We start from the raw sequence: 18,807 nt of genomic DNA, 5'->3' as shown, positions 1-18,807 counted from the left end.
AAACCACAATTTCTCATCTTCCTCCGGTCCTGTAACAGGCCAGCGCGACCTTACGTAATACGTCATCACGTCAAGAGGTCACAGATGACATATGCAAAACTCCGCCCCAGTGTTTACAAGTGTGGAGAAAGAGGATCGTTCCGACGTTGTTGTATGTCGATAATGATACAAATTAATGTCTTTGTGTCAGTTTTGGTCCGCAAATGTGCGTTTCGACATCACTACGCAATTACACGAGGTTGCGCCGGCGGGTCACAGGACCGGAGGAAGACGAGAAGTCGTGTCTCAAAAGTGCACATTTTTTATTTTTCTCATCAAAAATGACAATCGTCTCGCTAGACAAGACCCTTATGCCTCGTTTGTGATCGTTTAGAGTCCTTTGATACTGCAACTTTAAACTGCATTGAAACTGTTAAGTTTTGGGGTCCATTAAAGTCCATTAAAATGAGAAAAATCCTGGAATGTTTTTCTCAAAAAACATAATTTCTTCTCGACTGAACAAAGAAAGACATCAACATTTTGTATGACATGGTGGTGAGTAAATTATCTGGATCTTTTTTTAAGAAAATTGACTAATCCTTTAACATAAGACACTTTCATTCATATCTAAATGCCACAATATACCCATCACATGAGAAGACAAATGTTTTCATTTTTCCATATATACTCCTCTTTTTATTATTATTAACAGAGGTCAAATAAATTCATCAAGTCGTATTTACAGAGAAAGACAATAAATATTTTATAATAGTAATAAAATTATTTTTGCATACTTTTTTATCGTACGTGTGTCATGATTGTTAGTAACGTCTGACAGACGATGAGTATAATATTGTATGTGTGTTTGTGTGTGTGTGTATACTACAGCTATAACCATATGGAGAGTAAACCTCGCCAACAGTGGCTGGCGTTTGAAGAAAAGATTTCTGCTCGAATGAAATGATCTTAGACTCACAGACTCTGTGCACCTGTGTCTCTGAAAACTGTCAAACTACAAAAATCTTGTAGTTGCTTTGTTAAACGCACCCATCTGCGTCTATGCTTAAGTCTATGCTTTGGTGATGTAATGCCAATCCCTGGTGGGTGATGTGCTGTATAGTGGGTACATATGTTTAAGACAGAGCCAAAAGTTTGTAAAATACCAGACATTTTTTTGACAGAACTGTTAGGGACCTAAGAGCAATGCACAACCTTTCTGCATTCTGCATATCCGTCTTTTACGCAAACTGTAAGCAAATGGTGAGTTTCATGCAAGTGTCATTGATGAGAGCAATGAGACCAAGCAAGGTCAAAAGCCTCTCAAAGCTTTTCCAGTCCCTTCATATCCAAGCTTGTGTTATCGAACAAACTATTACCACAGTAATGCTAATATCAGTCAATGCATTCTGACCTAAATTGCTGCGTCACAAAATCGTCAAAGTACTTGGAGCGTTCTGCGCATTTCTCCCGTGAAAAGGCCCACACGAATGCATCGGACAAAGCGAGGCCCTTCAAAATATTGCACTCAAAGCTTCACGTTAACCTATGGAGGCCTGTAAAGTCACATGACTTTGTTATCTCTCTCGTTGCGTCTCCGTGACGGTCCATTCCAGTGGAAAATATTGAATCCATGTCGTCGAGGGGCAACGCAAAGGAAAATAAAAGGTTTCCCGGGCATTGCGCTATTCCAGAGTTTTAACAAGACGAGTTCTGCTGTAAACTTGTCGTCCTCAGTTTATCCAGTATAAATAAAATAACAGGCATCAAAATTACATTAAGATAAAGCCACACATTCAAGAGCTGGGAGAAACGCTGGTGAAATAATATAAAAATAGATCATCTTTGAATGTTTTTAAAGGTTCTCGACTCTTTTCCGTAGCCGTTGTTTATTTGTGTGTTCTTCCTTCTCCTGTTCAAACACCGTCTGTCTGTTTTAAGGTGAGAAGCGTGTATTCTGCGATACTTTCAGTTTGTTTTAGGGTTGGATTTTAAACGCCGCGCCCTTCGCGTTCGCTTCGTTACCGTCGTGAAACGAAACTCCTCAAGAGGGTCCACTTTTCCCTTGGGGTGGCGTTTCATGAAATGCACTTCCTGTTGAGTCTGCGTGGTCCTTGAGCCTTTTTTGGGTTTACCCTTTCGGTTGAAACCCAGATACCAGCCTTTGTACTTTGCCGACACCAGCGCCGTGTAGTTGTTCTCCAAATATTCCTCCACAAACACGCACTCCTGGTTATTCCCATTGGGCTGAAGAGAGAGAATAAGATGACACGTCAGAACAGGCAGAGATATCGAGACCCTGATCTGTCAGAATGCATTAAATTCAATGAAGTAAGCGTTTTGTGTAAACACAACCACCCTTAAATGAAAAAAAATCCACATTCTTTTTCTTTTTTACTCACCATTAAACCAAAGCAGTCTCATTAGACATGCTGTTTTGATTCTCTTGTTAATGTGACATCACACTGATAAAGCTCCACCCACGGCCACTGACTGACTGTTTAATATTACCCTTTAAGCTTTTTGAATATGTTTGTTAGCACATTGTAGCACTAATGCAGCTAATATACTATTTATACTATAATAGATACTATTTTCCCAGATTGTATTCACAGGAATCAGATCTATTTTTAACTAAATCTGTTGGTAAGGGAGTGAGGAGCCGTAGCTCATTGGCATTTAAAGGTACAGATATAGGCTGATATTGGACATGCTATAATAAATGATCTGTGGGATATTTTGAGCTGAACCTTCACATTCTAGGCACACCTGAGACGTATGGCGCTTTTCCATTGCATAGTACCCCACGGTTTGGTTTGGGTCAGGTCGGGTCAGCTCACCTCACTTTGGCTTGGTTAGCTTTTCCATCAAGTTTAGTAACACGTCAGAGTGGGAGGGATTATAGGCGTGTCGTTATATTTGCGCCGCCTACTGCTGTGATATCATACAAGTGAGAGCGACGTTGTACATTCCCATACATTCATTTATTTCTCAGTCCAACACAAAATTAAAATTCATCACCGCAAATAGATGTTTCCCTCATTGAAGTTTAAGCATATATGCGGACGTGCATGTCGTGAATGTGCCGCCACACACTGCAGGTCTGGAAAAAACTGTTATGGTGTTTCTGATTGTCAACCTGTGGATGTTTTTCATTGCTAAAATGGAGTTTGGGAACTTATAGCAGGGCACAGATGACAACAGGTTTACTCGAGACAGCGCAAGCTGGCATGAAGGTAAAGCTAATCTTTTACATTTTAGTGATGACGCTGGTAGTGGCGATTCTCTCAGACCAATCAGTGATCTACCTGTACATGTTTTCGCGTCACGTTTTGATATCAGATCGGGTCGCTTGGAACCCCAACCGAGGTGGTACTAAAGCAGTATCGGTTACTACGTACTGCACCCATTAGAAAAGCCCCCAAAAGTAAGCTGACCCGACCCAAACCAAACCGTGGGGTACTATGCAATGACAAAGCGCCATTATATTACATCTGGACAAAATGGGCATAATATGTGCCCTTTATAGGGTACTGCCCCTGTGACATCTTGTACAACATAACATAAGTTAGCTGACCATTATGCATTTAAAAAGTCTTGTTTTCGTCAGTGCATCATTAAAAGCCATGCATTTTAACCGTATGGGGGTTTGCTAGGAATCAAACATAAGCTGCAAAAACAAATTCCTACAAACTGAGCTCCAGGAACATTTGGTTTATTTTGTGTTGAACATCCGACTGTACATTATCATAGTTATGGCTTCTTTACAAATAATTAAACGGGTTTGAGTTTAAAAGTTTTTGTTGGTAAAAAAAGGGGGGCACAGAGTGATTCAGGATTCAATATACTTTTAAGAATTAAATATTGGATTTGACACAAAAGAAGACACCTCTCTTTATGACTTGTATTGTTTCTCTCCGCTGACTAAGAAAAAGTTTTTTTTAAAGCTCGACCAGTCTCAACTTATGATATTTTTGGTTGACAGTGCGCTTACTTGGCTTACGAAGCAGAATATAAAAACGAAACATTGCCACATCAGACCTAAGAGTCACAATAAATGTGCTCCTCTCTGTAACTTATGGTCAGTTCAAAACAAGCCAGTGATGCATGGAAAGTACTATTCATGGCAAATATGTAGGGGGTGTTATTTTTTTTCCATTTAGAAATTGTTTGTGGTATGGCACTAGAACTTGGAAAAATGGACAACTTTACCTTGAAGCCAGCATCAATTTTTCATTTTTTATTTGAATAAATGACACTAAAGCATGTGCTGACTGGCACCATTATGTAACCATCATGACTAGGTTATAGTAGCAGTGGTTTTGATAATGTACATCCAAAATATCTCTTAGCTACAAAGTGAGCGTAAAAAGTTGACGTACGACGACTACATTTTAAAACTGATGGGTTACTTTCAACCCAGCGTTGACTCAAAAAGGGGCGAACTGTTGGGTTAAATTAACCAAGAAAATGATTTTATTTGACACAACAATGGGTTAAAACAATGCAGCATGAATCAATTACAATCCAATGGGTTGGGTTCCTCCCTTTTTTGACAGGGTTGAAAATAACCCAAGATTTTTGGATAAAATATGGACAAACTCACAATCTAAAAAATTTGGTTGTTTTGCCAATGGTTGTGTAAAATATTGACAAAGCCAACTGTTGGGTTACAAATGAACCTATGCTGGATTCTTTTCGACTTTTGGTTGGGTAACAACAACCCAGGGGCTGCTGAACCATCATAGTGCGATGCATAGTTGGAGAAACGAACTACATTGTCAAGACTGTTTCCCGAAAACATAGTAACTTTGTCGCACATTCGTCGTTTGGAGCATTTTGGGTTTAACAACATAGTTGATGATGTCACGTGGGAGGTGAAGTACAAATTAATTTGTTCATATCGATTTAATGTCAGATTACTGTTGTAGATAACGTAAATTGCACCGGACGACTGATTTTGTTATCGTGATGTAGTATCTTTTTTATTTTTTATTTAATTAATGCGCTTGGTCCCTCTTACGTCACTCCTCCCAGGGATTCGCCAGGGTCTTAAAGCTCATAGGACTGCGCATATGGACAGTTTTCAAATGCAGCACTTTAATTCTGTTTACAAACTTAAAGACGTAAAATAAAATTTGAATACATTTAGAATGATGGATATAGAATGTACTACATGTTTTTTGCTTATTTAGTTTGAAAGCATGATCAATGTAAGTCTACATATTACAATAACAAGGAACTATGCTTCTAATGATAGATGAAGAGCTGTCTTTCAAACCACACAAGTTTGCGATACAATTTGCGAATGTTCATTTGAACTATGGTTTCGGAAAACACAAAATCGTTGAACTTTGTCAGTAATGATGAAACTTATGACAGTAGTTTGCTAACGATGCTTTTGTGAAACACACCCCAGTATAGATTTATTTATAACCCAACCATGGATTAAAATAACCAAGCATTTTTTGAGTGCAACTTTTTTTTAAATAAACCTACTAAATGTCCATATTTGACATAACCATTGATTGAAACAACCTAGAATTTTGTATCATACCGCCAATTATAATAATAACCACAAAAATATTTTGGCAGTGCAGACTCCCAACAGCCTGATACTCAATGTGATGGTCAGGACCAAGGCCGGGTCTAGGCTCCCAGATTTTCCCTCTGACCCCCAAAATGTCCAGCCAATCATAAACAATATCCTGTCTCTTCACACAAATAGCATTCCTTGTTGGCAAACGCTATTTAAATTAGCTCCCTCCCACCAATGTCTGTGACAATGTCGGCGATATTGATAAGACACACAATATGAATGATGTATTTTCTGTTCATTTATATATATTTACATTGAGTGTTATGGCTGCCCACCCAAAATTCATGAATGCCTCCCCAGTCTAGCAAACCTAGTACCGGGCCTGGTCAGGACACATGTGATCGCACACTGCAAAATCATCATGTGATGTTAACAAGGCCACTGACTTGTTAGTACGTTCGTACATGTGAATCACAAAACGAAAAATGGATAGAGATTTTTACATAAGCATATGATCGCTTAAACCTGTTACAATAGAAAACATGATACCATGGGCAAACTCCTGGTGCCTGTTTCTTAAATGTTTAAATGAAACGTACCTTTCCGATAATTTTCCCGTTCTTGTTCATGCAGATGTAGTATCCGCTTTCTTTCCCTTTAATTCGAATGTGACTCCCGAACGTCTCTGTTTCCACAATAAGTAGAGCTGCATGTATAAAGAAAGAAACATGTTTATTAAAGTTATGCTATGCCTAATATAACTATAAAAATTATTTGGATGAACCTCACACAAGTAAGATAATAAGAAACATATTTTTCAATTAAAGATTAAATCTAAATGAATGCTTTTTTAGGTCCAATACCAAATTTGCACGATGACTTTATTTTTATTCATTACTGTAGTGTGTAAAGCACATATATGTCGGGCTGTCACAATGATTAAATAATCGTCTCATCGTAATTGTTTGACCTCATCGCGATGATTTCAGATAACCACAATGATTGCACATCTCTCTAAAAAACACAAGGGGGAGCTGCAGCGCCTGTATAAACCAGACAGCATCTGATTACTTTTTGTGTATTCAAATTTACTGCCAGGTAAACATTGCAAAAGATTTAATTTAAATAATCATGTATGAAAATAGTTTCATGAACAAACAAATAAAATTATGAGAATTAAATGTCAAAGCAACAAAATAGACAAATAATCGTCATAATCGGCACAATTCATTAGACAATTAACCGTCAGCCAAATTTCATAATCATAACAGCCCTAGATATGATATATTTCAAAAGTATTTATACATTGTTTTTGTTCTATGGCACCTTTATTAATTTAAGCTGCGTTGTAATAAAAAAGTACAGTGTTTTAATATAAACTAGTAATATTACATTAATGAGAATATAATGAAAATCGCCACAAAAAACAACGAGAAACAAAAATCTGGAGAGGAAAATGTGCTCACAGTGCAAAAACAAAATATCATAAAACATGGTGTGTCTCTCTCTCTCTCTCTCTCTCCCTCTCTCTCTCTTTCAGTATCCACCTTTGTTAAGGGTCTCTTTCTCGGGGGAAGCAATTTGCCAAACTCCTTGGAGCAGTTCAGATCTCTGGGGATTGGGTTTCCACTTGCCTTTAGTTCGTGCTCACTCAATCAAAAAGTTAGGATGATCGGTTTGTTTAACACACTAGGCTATTCAATGGTACTCAAAGCAGAGAGGCTTAGAGAGCAACACCAAAACTGTCCCTTCAAAAAACAGCCTGAGGCAACATGAGAGGCTCTGCTAATCCACGCCGGGCACTTGAGATTAAACGCAGGTGGGAAACATGCCACTTCTGAGCGCTTCAGACCGCTTTTCAAAAATATACCTGAAGATTATTATGAAGTACAAAATAAAGATAGGATCTGATGATAATATTTAAATTAACATCATACTTAGAAATGTTTAAAGCAGTGTTCCTTTAACAGTCTCAGATTTCAGACAGTTCATGCAGGTTATTAATATTATAACAGATGGACTGACTATGAGGATGTGCTCGCCTGTCATTTAAATTAAAACTTTTATTTGGGAAGCTGTGTTGCGTTCAAGCGGCTGATCCAACAGTGTTTGCAAAAACAACAAACACAAACGCACACACAAACACACGCACACATTTTTAATCAAGGAAACTGACTGCTTTTAAAGTCGAGGCAAGTTTTTACTCTGAGAAAAGTTTATTTCAAACTTCATCTTGTAATAAAGTGCAGGATAAATCACACAATAAGACCAGCAATATGTATTATGGGGACATTTCACAAGATGTCAAATAAATCTTTGGTGTCCCCAGACCACGTGTGTAAAGTTTTAGCTCAAAATACCATATAGATATTTTATTAAAACATGTTATACCACGGGTCTCTTAAATGCTGTATTCTGATTGGTTGAGAAATGTTCCACGGGCATGCATTATGTTTCGAAAACCGCACACATAAGTTTTCAAATGTCTTAAAAATAGGCACCAGAGCGATGTTTGTGGTAACCGTGATATAAGCGGAATAATTGACTCCGGCCCATTCAACTATTTGAAAACAATGCACACCCGGCACGACTTGGGTGTGCATTATTCTCTTATAATTCAATGGCCCGTTGTCAATTATTCCTTACTTAAAATTGCCACTTCGTAGGTGTAAGCAAAAATGTGCCGTTTTTGGGTGTGTCCTTTAAAATGCAAATGAGTTGATCTCTGCACTAAATGACAGTGTTGTGGTTGGATAGTGCAGATTAAGGGGTGGTATTATCCCCTTCTGACATCACAGGGGGAGCCAAATTTCAATAAATCCCATGTTTTCACATGCTTGCAAGGAATGTTTTACCAAAGCTAAGTTACTGGGTTGATCTTTTTCACATTTTCTAGGTTGATAGAAGCACAGAGGACTAAATTATAGCACTTAAACGTGGAAAAAGTCAGATTTTAATGATATGTCCCATTTAAGGTAATAAGAGATCAATTAAATATTGATCCTAAAGATGTGAAAAATCATAACGAACATGTTCTTGGCACAAGTGTACATGCATGAATCTAATAATAATCATTTTAAAAGCCAGTACAGACATCAGGTGTGTGTTAAATTATGGGCAGAACAGTAGAAACACGAGAGAGAGAGAGAGAGAGAGAGAGAGAGAGAGAGAGAGAGAGAGAGAGAGAGGGAGAGAGAGAGAGAGTCACAGAGTTCACAGGTGCCAGGTGTGGGGGCTTTACCTAAATCTGCTCACACAGGTACAGAAGAAATACTTGGCCCTTCTCAGCTTAACCTAACACTTAACCAGACGCTTAACCAGCAAACTCCAACTAGCACTAGATAATCAACATAAACTCACAAACATACAGCATTTAGTCAATACATAGTTTTAATCACTAACCACTAATATTGTAGACACAACAAACTTACCGACGCAACCAACCAACCACATTCTTAAAATTCAACGCATTCATAATCCTCTGCTGTCTTTTCAACTAACACTTATCTAAACATGAACAACTTTAGCTGGAAAGCACACACAAGTATAGTGACTATATGATCACTAGATTCCAACATGAAACTTAATAATATAATGTTATACTAGAAGAAACACAAGAAGAGGGCACAGGAAAGCTATAGGACTACATGAAGTCTGTAACAAATGATTGCGAGAAAACATATCTCACCCTGCTTGTGAAAACCCAGACAATGACATTTAATTTGTGATTGATGGTTTTCTACATAAAGTCATCCTACAATAATGTAATGAACAAACTATATCCTTGATACCTTTTAATATAAACATGATCTCATGGAAAGTCGTGTTATAGTCACGAAAAATTTGATTGATTTATTTGTGTTCATGGCACGAAATGCAGCTTTTTTCGTGCCTTGAGAATGAATGTCTTTTTCGTGTCACTCGCACAGATTTCTATGGATGGTTTTTCGTGTCGGTGGCAAAAATTTACCAGAAAGTGATTCTAACCCCAAGCGACAATGGTAAGAAAATAAGAAAAAACAATGAGAAAACAATACATAAAATGAGACGAAAAAGAAAGTCGTGCCACGGACACGAAAAAGACATATTTCACTGAAAAAATCATTATTCATTCAATTTACTCAATTTTTTTAAGGTAAGTGGTTGCAACCAACCCATTTAAGCTACACTTAAACAAAAAAGATTAGTAAAGTAAAATAAAAAACTTTTGTTTAAATGTAGCTTAAATACATTGATTGCAACCACTTACCTTAAAAAAAATTGAGTAAATTGAATAAAACTTTTTTTCAGTGTTCGTGCACAAGGCTCAAAAAAAGCTGCATTTCGTTCCATGGACACAAATAAATGAATCAAATTTTTTGTGACTATAACAAGACTTTCCATGAGATTAGTCTGTTTAATATTGACTGAAAGGGTCATGCCAAAGATTGAATTTGAAAGTGAAATCAAACTTTGACATTCCTAATCTAGATCGTATACTCACATACTTTTGTCAGTTTGTGAAGTTAAGTGTAAAATTAAATGTGTTTATTCAAAGTATCATCTTTACCACATAAAACATACAGCTCCACAGCTAAGTAGCTTTTATTTTGTTTATACATTGATACAATTTGATTATATCATTATATTTCAGGTTTAATGACACAGAGTAGAAGTCCAATGTGCACTCCAACCTAGAAATATTATATAGTTGACCATCTCAAATGAAAAAGATGTTGATTTAGGAAAAATATCTTCTTGTGTGGATTTCAAATGCATTAAAGGGGACATATAGTGAAAATCTGACTTTGGCTCCCCTTGTGATGTCAGAAGGGGGTCTTACTATAATAATACCGCCCCTTAATCTGCACTATTCAACCATGACACTGCCATTTAGTGCAGAGAGAGAGAGGAAATAATTGACAGCACAATTAAGTTTCAATTTCAACAATCCACCATTATGGCGATCAGTGTTTTTATCAGCTCATTTGCATTTAAAAGGACACACCCAAAACCACCTTCATAGTGGCAATTTTAACATGTTATAATAAATTATCTATATGATATTTTGAGTTAAAACTTCACATAAGTACTCTGGGGACACCAAAGATTTATTTGATATCTTAAAAATGTCTTCAGAAATCAACATGATCTCCCAAAATTCCGAATTTTTTTGCTCATTTTCCGTGACATTCTCACGGATCGCCACATTTTTCCTTTTCTGTGGCATTCTCACAGATTGGTTACTCAACTGCTTTTTCCTATTTTCAAACCATTGTCGCTTCGGTTTAGGGTTAGATTTGGTGTTTGCGTTAGTATGTTACTTTATACTATTACCTTATACTATTTTTTCTGATGTATTCTTTAATATTTTCTACACTTTAACAGTTGTCGCCTGGCGTTGGGGTTAGAGTTGGGTTTGGGTATGGATGTCATTTTATGTAAATCTAACCCTAAACTGAAGCGACAATAGTAAGAAAATAGGACAAAACAGTTGATTAACCAATCCGTGAAATTGCCACGGAAAAGAAAGTCCCATGGAAAGGGAACGGAAATTTGTCAGATCAGATTGTCTGAAATGTCTCCTTTAAAATGTAAAAGTGGGCTGATAGTATCCAACTCTGCTGAAAGCCTAATCAAATAAATTAATCACCAATGGGCAGGGTCACTTTGCGAATGATTGGCATTCGTTGGAATTCTGTGGAAAACTGCTGAGCTTTCTTTGGAGTTTTGCGTGAGCCTGGTCTTTAGACAAACATATCATCCACAATCTTCCTGAAGACACTTAATTTTCACCAGGACTGAAAACAACAAAGCTATCATTACCTAAGACATCACCAGGCTTCCAGCGTATCATAATAATAACAAAACATGGATTTGAAGAGAAATGAATCCGCTTCAAAACAGGCTCGCTATTTATAAAATCTCTAATACAGGTGTTGTAAGCAACAGTATGATTTAAAACCACCGCTTTTAAGTGAAATGTTTGTGGCAAGCAGAACAGACTCTGAGAAGTTATTTTGGTCGGTTTAGTCAAGCATCTGAGAGCACAGGAACACTCCCGTACCGTACTTGCCCCCATCGTCTCCGTTGGCGTTGATCTTCTTGCCCAGGATCTGCACGTGTTTCCCCGTGGTTCTGCTGTACAGCTGATATATCCGCACCTGCTTTCGACTCACGTCGTCTCGGGTGGGGTTTTCAATGTAGAATCGGAAGTCAGCTGTACTCTGGTGAGATTCCTAGAAACAAGATAAAGAAATCAGGGTTTGCACTTTGCCAATCTTCACATGAGAAAAATGCCATTTAAAGTTTTAACACCAGACGGTCAAACACTCGTACACTTGTACAAAACAGAACAGATGTCAAAAAAAAACATCTCAAGCCTTAACTTAATGTTGACTAAATGTGTAGTTACCGCGCTTTGCCTTTGTAATTTCTAAGTTATTCTCAACCCAGCGTTGGGTCAAAAAGATACAAACCCAACCTGTTGGGTTGTAATTGAATCTATGTTGGATTATTTATTCAAGCTGGTTCAGATGTGGGGCCATTTACTGAAAACCCATTTTTTAACTTTGGAAATAATGTGCACTGACAAATTCTTGACAACACCAGAAACATGTATTTAATCACTTTTGATTTCATGTTGACTTTAGTTTATGCACTTTAAAAGTGTCTGGTTTTGTTTTAACCCATAATGGGTAAATATTGGACAGAACACGTGCTGGGTTAAAAAATGAACCAATATTGGGTTGTTTTTGTTACCATGGGTTATGATGACCCAGCAGTTTGCTTAAACAACCCAGCACTGTCTCAATTTTAACCCAGCGGTGTGTTCTGTCCAATATTTATCCAACATGGTTTAAAAATAACCCAGGCTTTTTTTAGAGTGTCTATTACACTTTCACTTATTTTTAATGTTATGCGCAGTAGGACACGTCCTTTTCTATCCTCTTTCTAAATAAAACATGTGAATATTACAGCTACACCGAGAAGTAAAATGTTCAATTTCCACCAGCAATTATCCACCTGAAAGATTCAACTCTGTCATCAAACAAATATCTGCCTATAGGGTAAGAATCACATTCATAAATCACACACACCTGTAAGTATAGGAAGTACATACATATACACACAAACGCTTGAGCTTAATAAAACGCACTGCGGCTTGCCGCAGCATCTTCTGTCAATATGTGACGTTCGGTCCTCGACCCTGAGGCTTTATGTGAAAATGCATCTCTCATCCAAAACTCTCCATTCTTTACCCCCCTCTTCCCTCCATACGGGAGGAAAACATATACCTTTAAAGACATTGGAATTTCAATCCCAGCCAAGACTTCTTCCACTAAAATGAGAGGTAATTGCCCTGTAATGAGCTTTTATGTGGCTTTTCTCGGGTGGTTAATTACACCCACTTTACATGCTTCCACTTCATGTTATTTTAACCTCGGCTAATTAATGACATTTAGGGAGAACGAGGGGGAAACATGCACATGGTACAATTTTTTTTTTTTTTTTTTTTGATGGGATAAGAGCTTCATATAGCCTTGTGCTGCACACAGTCTGCTGAGAGATATCACATGAGATGCCTGATAGATATACTACACACAAAGTCATCATTTTAATGCACGTGTTATCAAAGAGAAAAATAAGACAATATTAGAATAATATAATGTATTTTGAGAGAGCTATGCATCTGTCCTCTGCACAAAAAATAAAAACATGAAAGTGAATTTTAGTAAAGATAGTATTTTTTTGTATTGGTTCTTTGCTAAATTTATGATGAAAATTTAGAAAAAAATATATAAAATAAAGGGTAAACAGCATGGTGGTTTGGAAGCAACATCACATTTTAAATGTTTAAAAATGCCTTTCATTTTGTTAATAAAGGTGATTTAACTTGTTCAATGAAAAAGTATATATTTTTTTCTATTTTTGTTTATTATGCAGTAAACTATTAAGTCAAATCTAAGAAAGTGAAATGATTTGTAGGTTGAACTTTTGCCAACTTGGTGCAGGACTATTTGTTTACCCAATGGCTGATATGTGAAATGCACCTGAATAAAGTAAAACCAATCATTATTTATGCAGTTCACCTTTAAATTACACACTTCGCCTTTAGGTGCATGGCATTATAAAAAAATTAACAACACACTAGTGTTAGTAATGTCATATTTACACCCTTCTAGTAGCAAAGCATTTTGGCTCACATCAGCAATAACAGACCCATGCTGGCTGTCTCAACATGACTTGAACTTTCTAGAAAAAAAATTATAGTCATAGAAATGCAAATTATAGCTATAAATGCTCCACGTGTTGCATCCATAAATTAAACAAACTAAACAGGAGTCATGGCGCGTCTGTTTCCAACAGCCGTTTAATACAGAATAAAGGTCAATTTTGCATTGTTTGCCAATTTCTGCTTGTAATAACACTTCTTAAACACACACCCACACAGCCTGTCCTCGGCGGGATTCACTCTGAAATCTGCCCATCTAGTCAAACAGCGAGGTGTGTATGTAGACAGTTGCGCACGGTCGGGAGCGCGAACGATGCGGGCATGCCCGTGCAGGGAGACCGCCAAACATTTTTATCGCACCGCCCGACTGCCTTCAAAGTCAAGTCAGGCAAACGCAATTCACTTCAAAAGCTCGGACCCGCGTTCGATAGGAAGTCGCTCACTCTTGCATGTCAGATAGGCGCTATATCTACAGACAGCGCTCTGCGCGCAGGACGCGTCTCCTTCGTTGCGCTGCCACTTAACCTGCGCTTATCACAACAACGCCGTCTTTATAACAAGTTTGTTTGCTTTTAGAAGAAAACTATAACGTCAAGGTTACCGGCGGAAGCTGGCGATATGTTGTGCGCAATAGCGGCAACTGCAATTGTCATCCGCTGCGCCACACTATGGCCTTGTTTGTGCCAAATGCATTAGAACAAAATTGAAAGCACAAAATTACATAACCAACTTGAGGTTGGTTTTCTTCACATTATTGGCTTTGTTCTTGATTTGAATGGTTTGTGGATCTCCCCCTTTTAAAGGTTTTGGTGCCAGGTTTTATAATCACGTTGCCTTGACTCATTTGCTAGGGAATAAAAACTCTCCAGGGCATTAAAAGATGTTTGTACTTTCTGAGGTGTGTAAATCTGTCAGTAAAGACATGTTGGAGGAGCTGCAGATATCTGATTACTTATATTTTGTTGGAAAAAATCTGTCAGATGATAAGTAGCCTAACCTCCCTTTAACTGCTATCTTACAGGTAACCGTTTTTTAAAGTACATAAATTTGTATTCGGTCACCCGGTTCCTTTGTAAAAAAAAATAAAAGCTTTGGGCAGACAGACAAATAGGCTACTTGTATGAAACGCAAATTCTAATTCTAATTGAACTGATTAATAAATTACTGTAGAATCTATTCATCTGTTTTGTGCTTTTATAGCTAAACTTATATTTCAGTTATTATTCTGCTTAATTTTCTGGACAGTGCATAGTTTTAATTGGGCGTGTCCTTTTGTAAATAATCGCAACTATTTCATTTTCTCACCAAATCTTCTGCGTTCAAAAAGCTGATGTAACATTTTCTTGGTTGCGCAAAAATGTGCATTCTAATTCAAGAGGTTATTAGTCGACATTAAAACGTATTAACTTTTATGATGCAAGGAAAACGACAATCTGACATTTTAAAAAAAGAATCATTATGTCTTGCATTATTTTTCACGAAAATGCCAAAATTTAGGAAATTCAGGATTAGAAAGACAAATTTAATTGCTTTGGCAACACCACCAGCACTAACACATAGCAGCACTTCAGGGTCTATATTTCCTATATGTGTTTGTTTCAAAACCTTAAGACAACAAATTAGACAAGCTTTGTGTTTGCGGAAGCACATCCTCATAATCCTCCCCTTAATCCAGATTAATGATAAGAGTGAAACAACCAGACTTACCTGTAACTGGAAGTAGAGGACCAGAAAATGTAAACACCTGGAGAGAGAAGGAGTAAGAGAGAGGGAGCGAAAGACAGAGAGGAGGAGTGAATCACAAGCAATTACACAAGATAAAAATGTAGCAGTACATCTCAAACCTAGCTTTGAGCGACTTCTATTGGCAAGAATGTACTGACTCAAAGTGCATCAAAGTGAAAATTAAAAATGTTTCTTACACGTAGATGAACCTTGAAGGCAGAACAGACATCTTGGTCAAATACACCTGTTTCCAGCGTCTGCCGCTCCAGTAAGTGCCGCACCGAGCCCCGCCAGGGTCTCACGCACAAAATCCCGTAGGAGATGTGCAATCCCAGGAAAAAGAGCGATAAATGAAGTGTAAGTGTGCGGCTGAACGCAGCATGAGGCTCTCCTGGCTTCAGAAAGGTCAGAATAAACGCAAACAAATGTCCTGCACCTTGGCGTCCCCGATCCTTCGCGGCCGCGCGTACACCGCACTCTCGTCAAAGCGCGCAAAGATTGAATTTTTGTAAGAAAAGCTGTGCGCGGTGTCTCCTCCTCGCTGACAAATCCACGTCCTTAACTACTTAGTCTCGATCCAGTGTGAGATGAAAAGGATAAATTCCGTCCGTACCTGCCGTGGACACCTGAAAGCGCACACCTTACACAGAACATTATACTCTTTTCATGTCCGTTGTTTGGAGAGGGAGAAACTTTCAACTCCAAGCTGTCAGGACGGATGAGTTACGGTGAAATAAAGTCTCGCGTTTAGTGTTTGCTGTTATCCAAGTATAAAAGGCTGATAGATCCTGGGAGAGCGATGGTTCGTGGTACAGGACTCCTGTCAGTGGTCTGTCTGTCTGTGCGCCGCAGAGGTTTGGAGCGCACTGAGGGGTTTTGGGTTGGCTGTGGGTGGAAACCTGTCAGTGGTTTTGCACCTGATAGGGTGATCTGCAAGAGACCATCGGTACGAGGAATGCGCATTTCGTCCGTCGGAGCGCATTTTTGCTTTGCGCTTCTTTGAGTTTCTGGGAACTCTTTCGTCATTTTAATGCTAATCTGTGAAAATTCCTTTGGGATTTCATATTTAGACTCGTAAACAGGTGCATTTTGAATGAGCTAAAGCAGATACAGGGAGCTGAGATAACAAAATTCATCATACGTGTTAAAAGCGTAAACGACGTGAATTTTCAACTTAAAAAACGCATGGCAATGATAATAAAGCCAACAGTAAAAAATAATGCAGACGAGGGCAAAATGTATTAAGTTTGAATAAATACATTTTATTTTTTATGAATATTGATACACAAACTAAACTTTACCCAAGTTTTAGTGGTTCCTAAATTGACCAACACACAAAGTATTTAAAAGTTCTAAATTACTTCTTCCATCTACTGACGAGCCACATTTCATATAGTTTTCTTTACTTCCTAAAAAGCCGAAAGCATTTTATTGGTAGGGTTTGTTGATTCCTCTCAGACACTATTGAAATGCAAGTGGTTGTCGAACTCGAATTTTCAATATTGTGTTATAAGTCATCTGGCATTGAAATGCGCAAAAGGTGTGAATGTGCTCACAGGGTCTTCTGAACAAGCCCCCTGCCAGCTGCAGGTTTATTCCCTCAATAGCCCTCTCTCAACTGCAATCGGGGAATAAAGAAACACTGCGCAGTTACGTTACTGCTTTTACGCGTTTCCAGAGGCATATTGTATGATTTGCGAGAACATATTTTACAATTTCAAAAGTAACAAAAGTTTTGCATGTGATGTAAAATGATGAGACTGATTCAAGTGGTCTAAATTGTCATTTTGGCATGTTATAATACAAACAATACCCATGACTGGTGTGTTCAATGTATTGTGGATCTAATGAATTAAGTTTAAAGTCTCATTTAGGCAGACAAAAAAGCACTTACCAGTGGGCTATTGTCCTTCATTTATTCATCCCAATACTTTTGCATGCATTTTTCTTTGTCTGAATACATTTTGCCTTCTACTACAACAGCAATGATGACACATTATGACATTATGCTATAAATCTGTGTTTTATGTGCAAATGAAGTGAATTTCCTTTGAAGTTGACCCCAAAATAATCCTTTTTGGAACAGCCAAACTAAAAGTGCTTTTAAATGAAGTGAATGGAGATTTTTCCATCATCAGCCAAATGAGATGAAGAGAGGCCAAAGGACAACCAACAAATCCTTATACTCTCGCCTGAAATTTAGAAGTGACTGTTTGTGCAAAGGATTTTGCAAAATATTAAGTATTCAGGTGGCCAAGTGCAATTTATAACAGAACGACATCTAGATTCATAGTGTGATGCACTGAAATGGTTGCTTTTATTTTCTTTGTTTTTTATTAGAATTGCACCACTTGGAAGAACAAAGATAAAATAGATTCCAACAGCTATTCCTGGGAGAGCAGGAGAGGTCTACATCACGCATTTAATTTGCTACACCTCAAAGTGGGTCACGTGCAGTGGTTAAGGGAAGTGAGGAGTGATTTAACCAAACAACAAAGTGCCATTAGTCAAAGCGGTTTAATGACAGGATCGCATGCATTTAAAACAGATAAATATGTCACATCAAGGTATTCTGCACAAAACTCAAGCCTAAAGAAACAATAATAAAAACCGCATGTTCGTTGTGCGCCGGTGCGATGGAAGTTAGGAATGCTGTGCAACTGTCCCTGCAGTTTAATAAAGCAGCTTTACTTGGAGGAGAGGTCACACACAGTTGTTCAAAGGCTTTTAAAGCTGACAGAGGAACTTCACAGTTCTGGAAGTAAAGAGCAGCGTACCGCATTAGTGTCAGAACACCTCCGACACACCCAACTTCCTCCCTGCATCCGCTTTCATCTCTGACACAAACATATAGAAGGCGAGAGTTACGGCATCTGTGTCCTATTGAATTGGAAGGTGATGGAGAGACCTTATTTACTGATGGATATCTGATGGCCTTCATGAGTCAGAGGCCGGGCCAGAAAGCAGTTTCTTTTGCTAAAGGGACTGAAAGTGCATCCGTTTGGATACTGCATATGCTACCGGCCTGTTTGGAGACAATCTGTGCAAATTTCTGAACCATAAGTAAATTAAAGTGTGTGCTAGGAAGTACCCAGCATACCTTAAATTTACATTTATGCATTTAGCAGACAATTTTATCCAAATTGCAGTTTGCATTCAAGCATGATGTCGAACCCATGAACCCAATGTCGTATCAACTGAGCTACATGAATACTTAATTGTCAATCAATCTGTGGTCAACCCCACATTTGATGATCCTTGTAGGTCGATGAAGGGTCATGTCCTGTCAGACTCGGAGGCTGACAGAGAGGGTGTGTGGGGAGGAAAATCAAAGCCTTGATGTTGCTTTGAG

The 18,807-nt window shown here is 38.0% G+C and overlaps 1 protein-coding gene across 2 annotated transcripts; it reads right to left on the bottom strand.

Annotated features, from left to right (window-relative positions):
- Positions 1 to 654: 654 nt before the first annotated feature.
- Positions 655 to 18,566, bottom strand: fgf24 (fibroblast growth factor 24). 2 transcript variants are annotated; one of them, XM_055178816.2, is made up of 5 exons: positions 15,653 to 18,566; positions 15,438 to 15,474; positions 11,571 to 11,733; positions 6,115 to 6,221; positions 655 to 2,223 (listed from the first exon to the last, which is right to left on the bottom strand). In XM_055178816.2, exons 1-5 carry the CDS (start codon positions 15,682 to 15,684, stop codon positions 1,945 to 1,947), a joined length of 618 nt encoding a protein of 205 aa, XP_055034791.1. In that variant the 5' UTR covers positions 15,685 to 18,566; the 3' UTR covers positions 655 to 1,944. The 2 variants fall into 2 exon arrangements, with proteins under 2 accessions (XP_055034791.1, XP_055034790.1); XM_055178815.2 differs by having other exon boundaries at positions 657 to 2,223; positions 11,562 to 11,733; positions 15,653 to 18,444.
- Between the last annotated feature and the right edge of the window lie 241 nt (positions 18,567 to 18,807).

Source organism: Misgurnus anguillicaudatus, chromosome 16 (genome assembly GCF_027580225.2).
Source record: "Misgurnus anguillicaudatus chromosome 16, ASM2758022v2, whole genome shotgun sequence".
Classification (NCBI taxonomy): domain Eukaryota; kingdom Metazoa; phylum Chordata; class Actinopteri; order Cypriniformes; family Cobitidae; genus Misgurnus; species Misgurnus anguillicaudatus.
The sequence above is the reverse complement of the archived record's forward strand: the minus strand, read 5'-3'. Positions and strand labels throughout refer to the sequence as shown.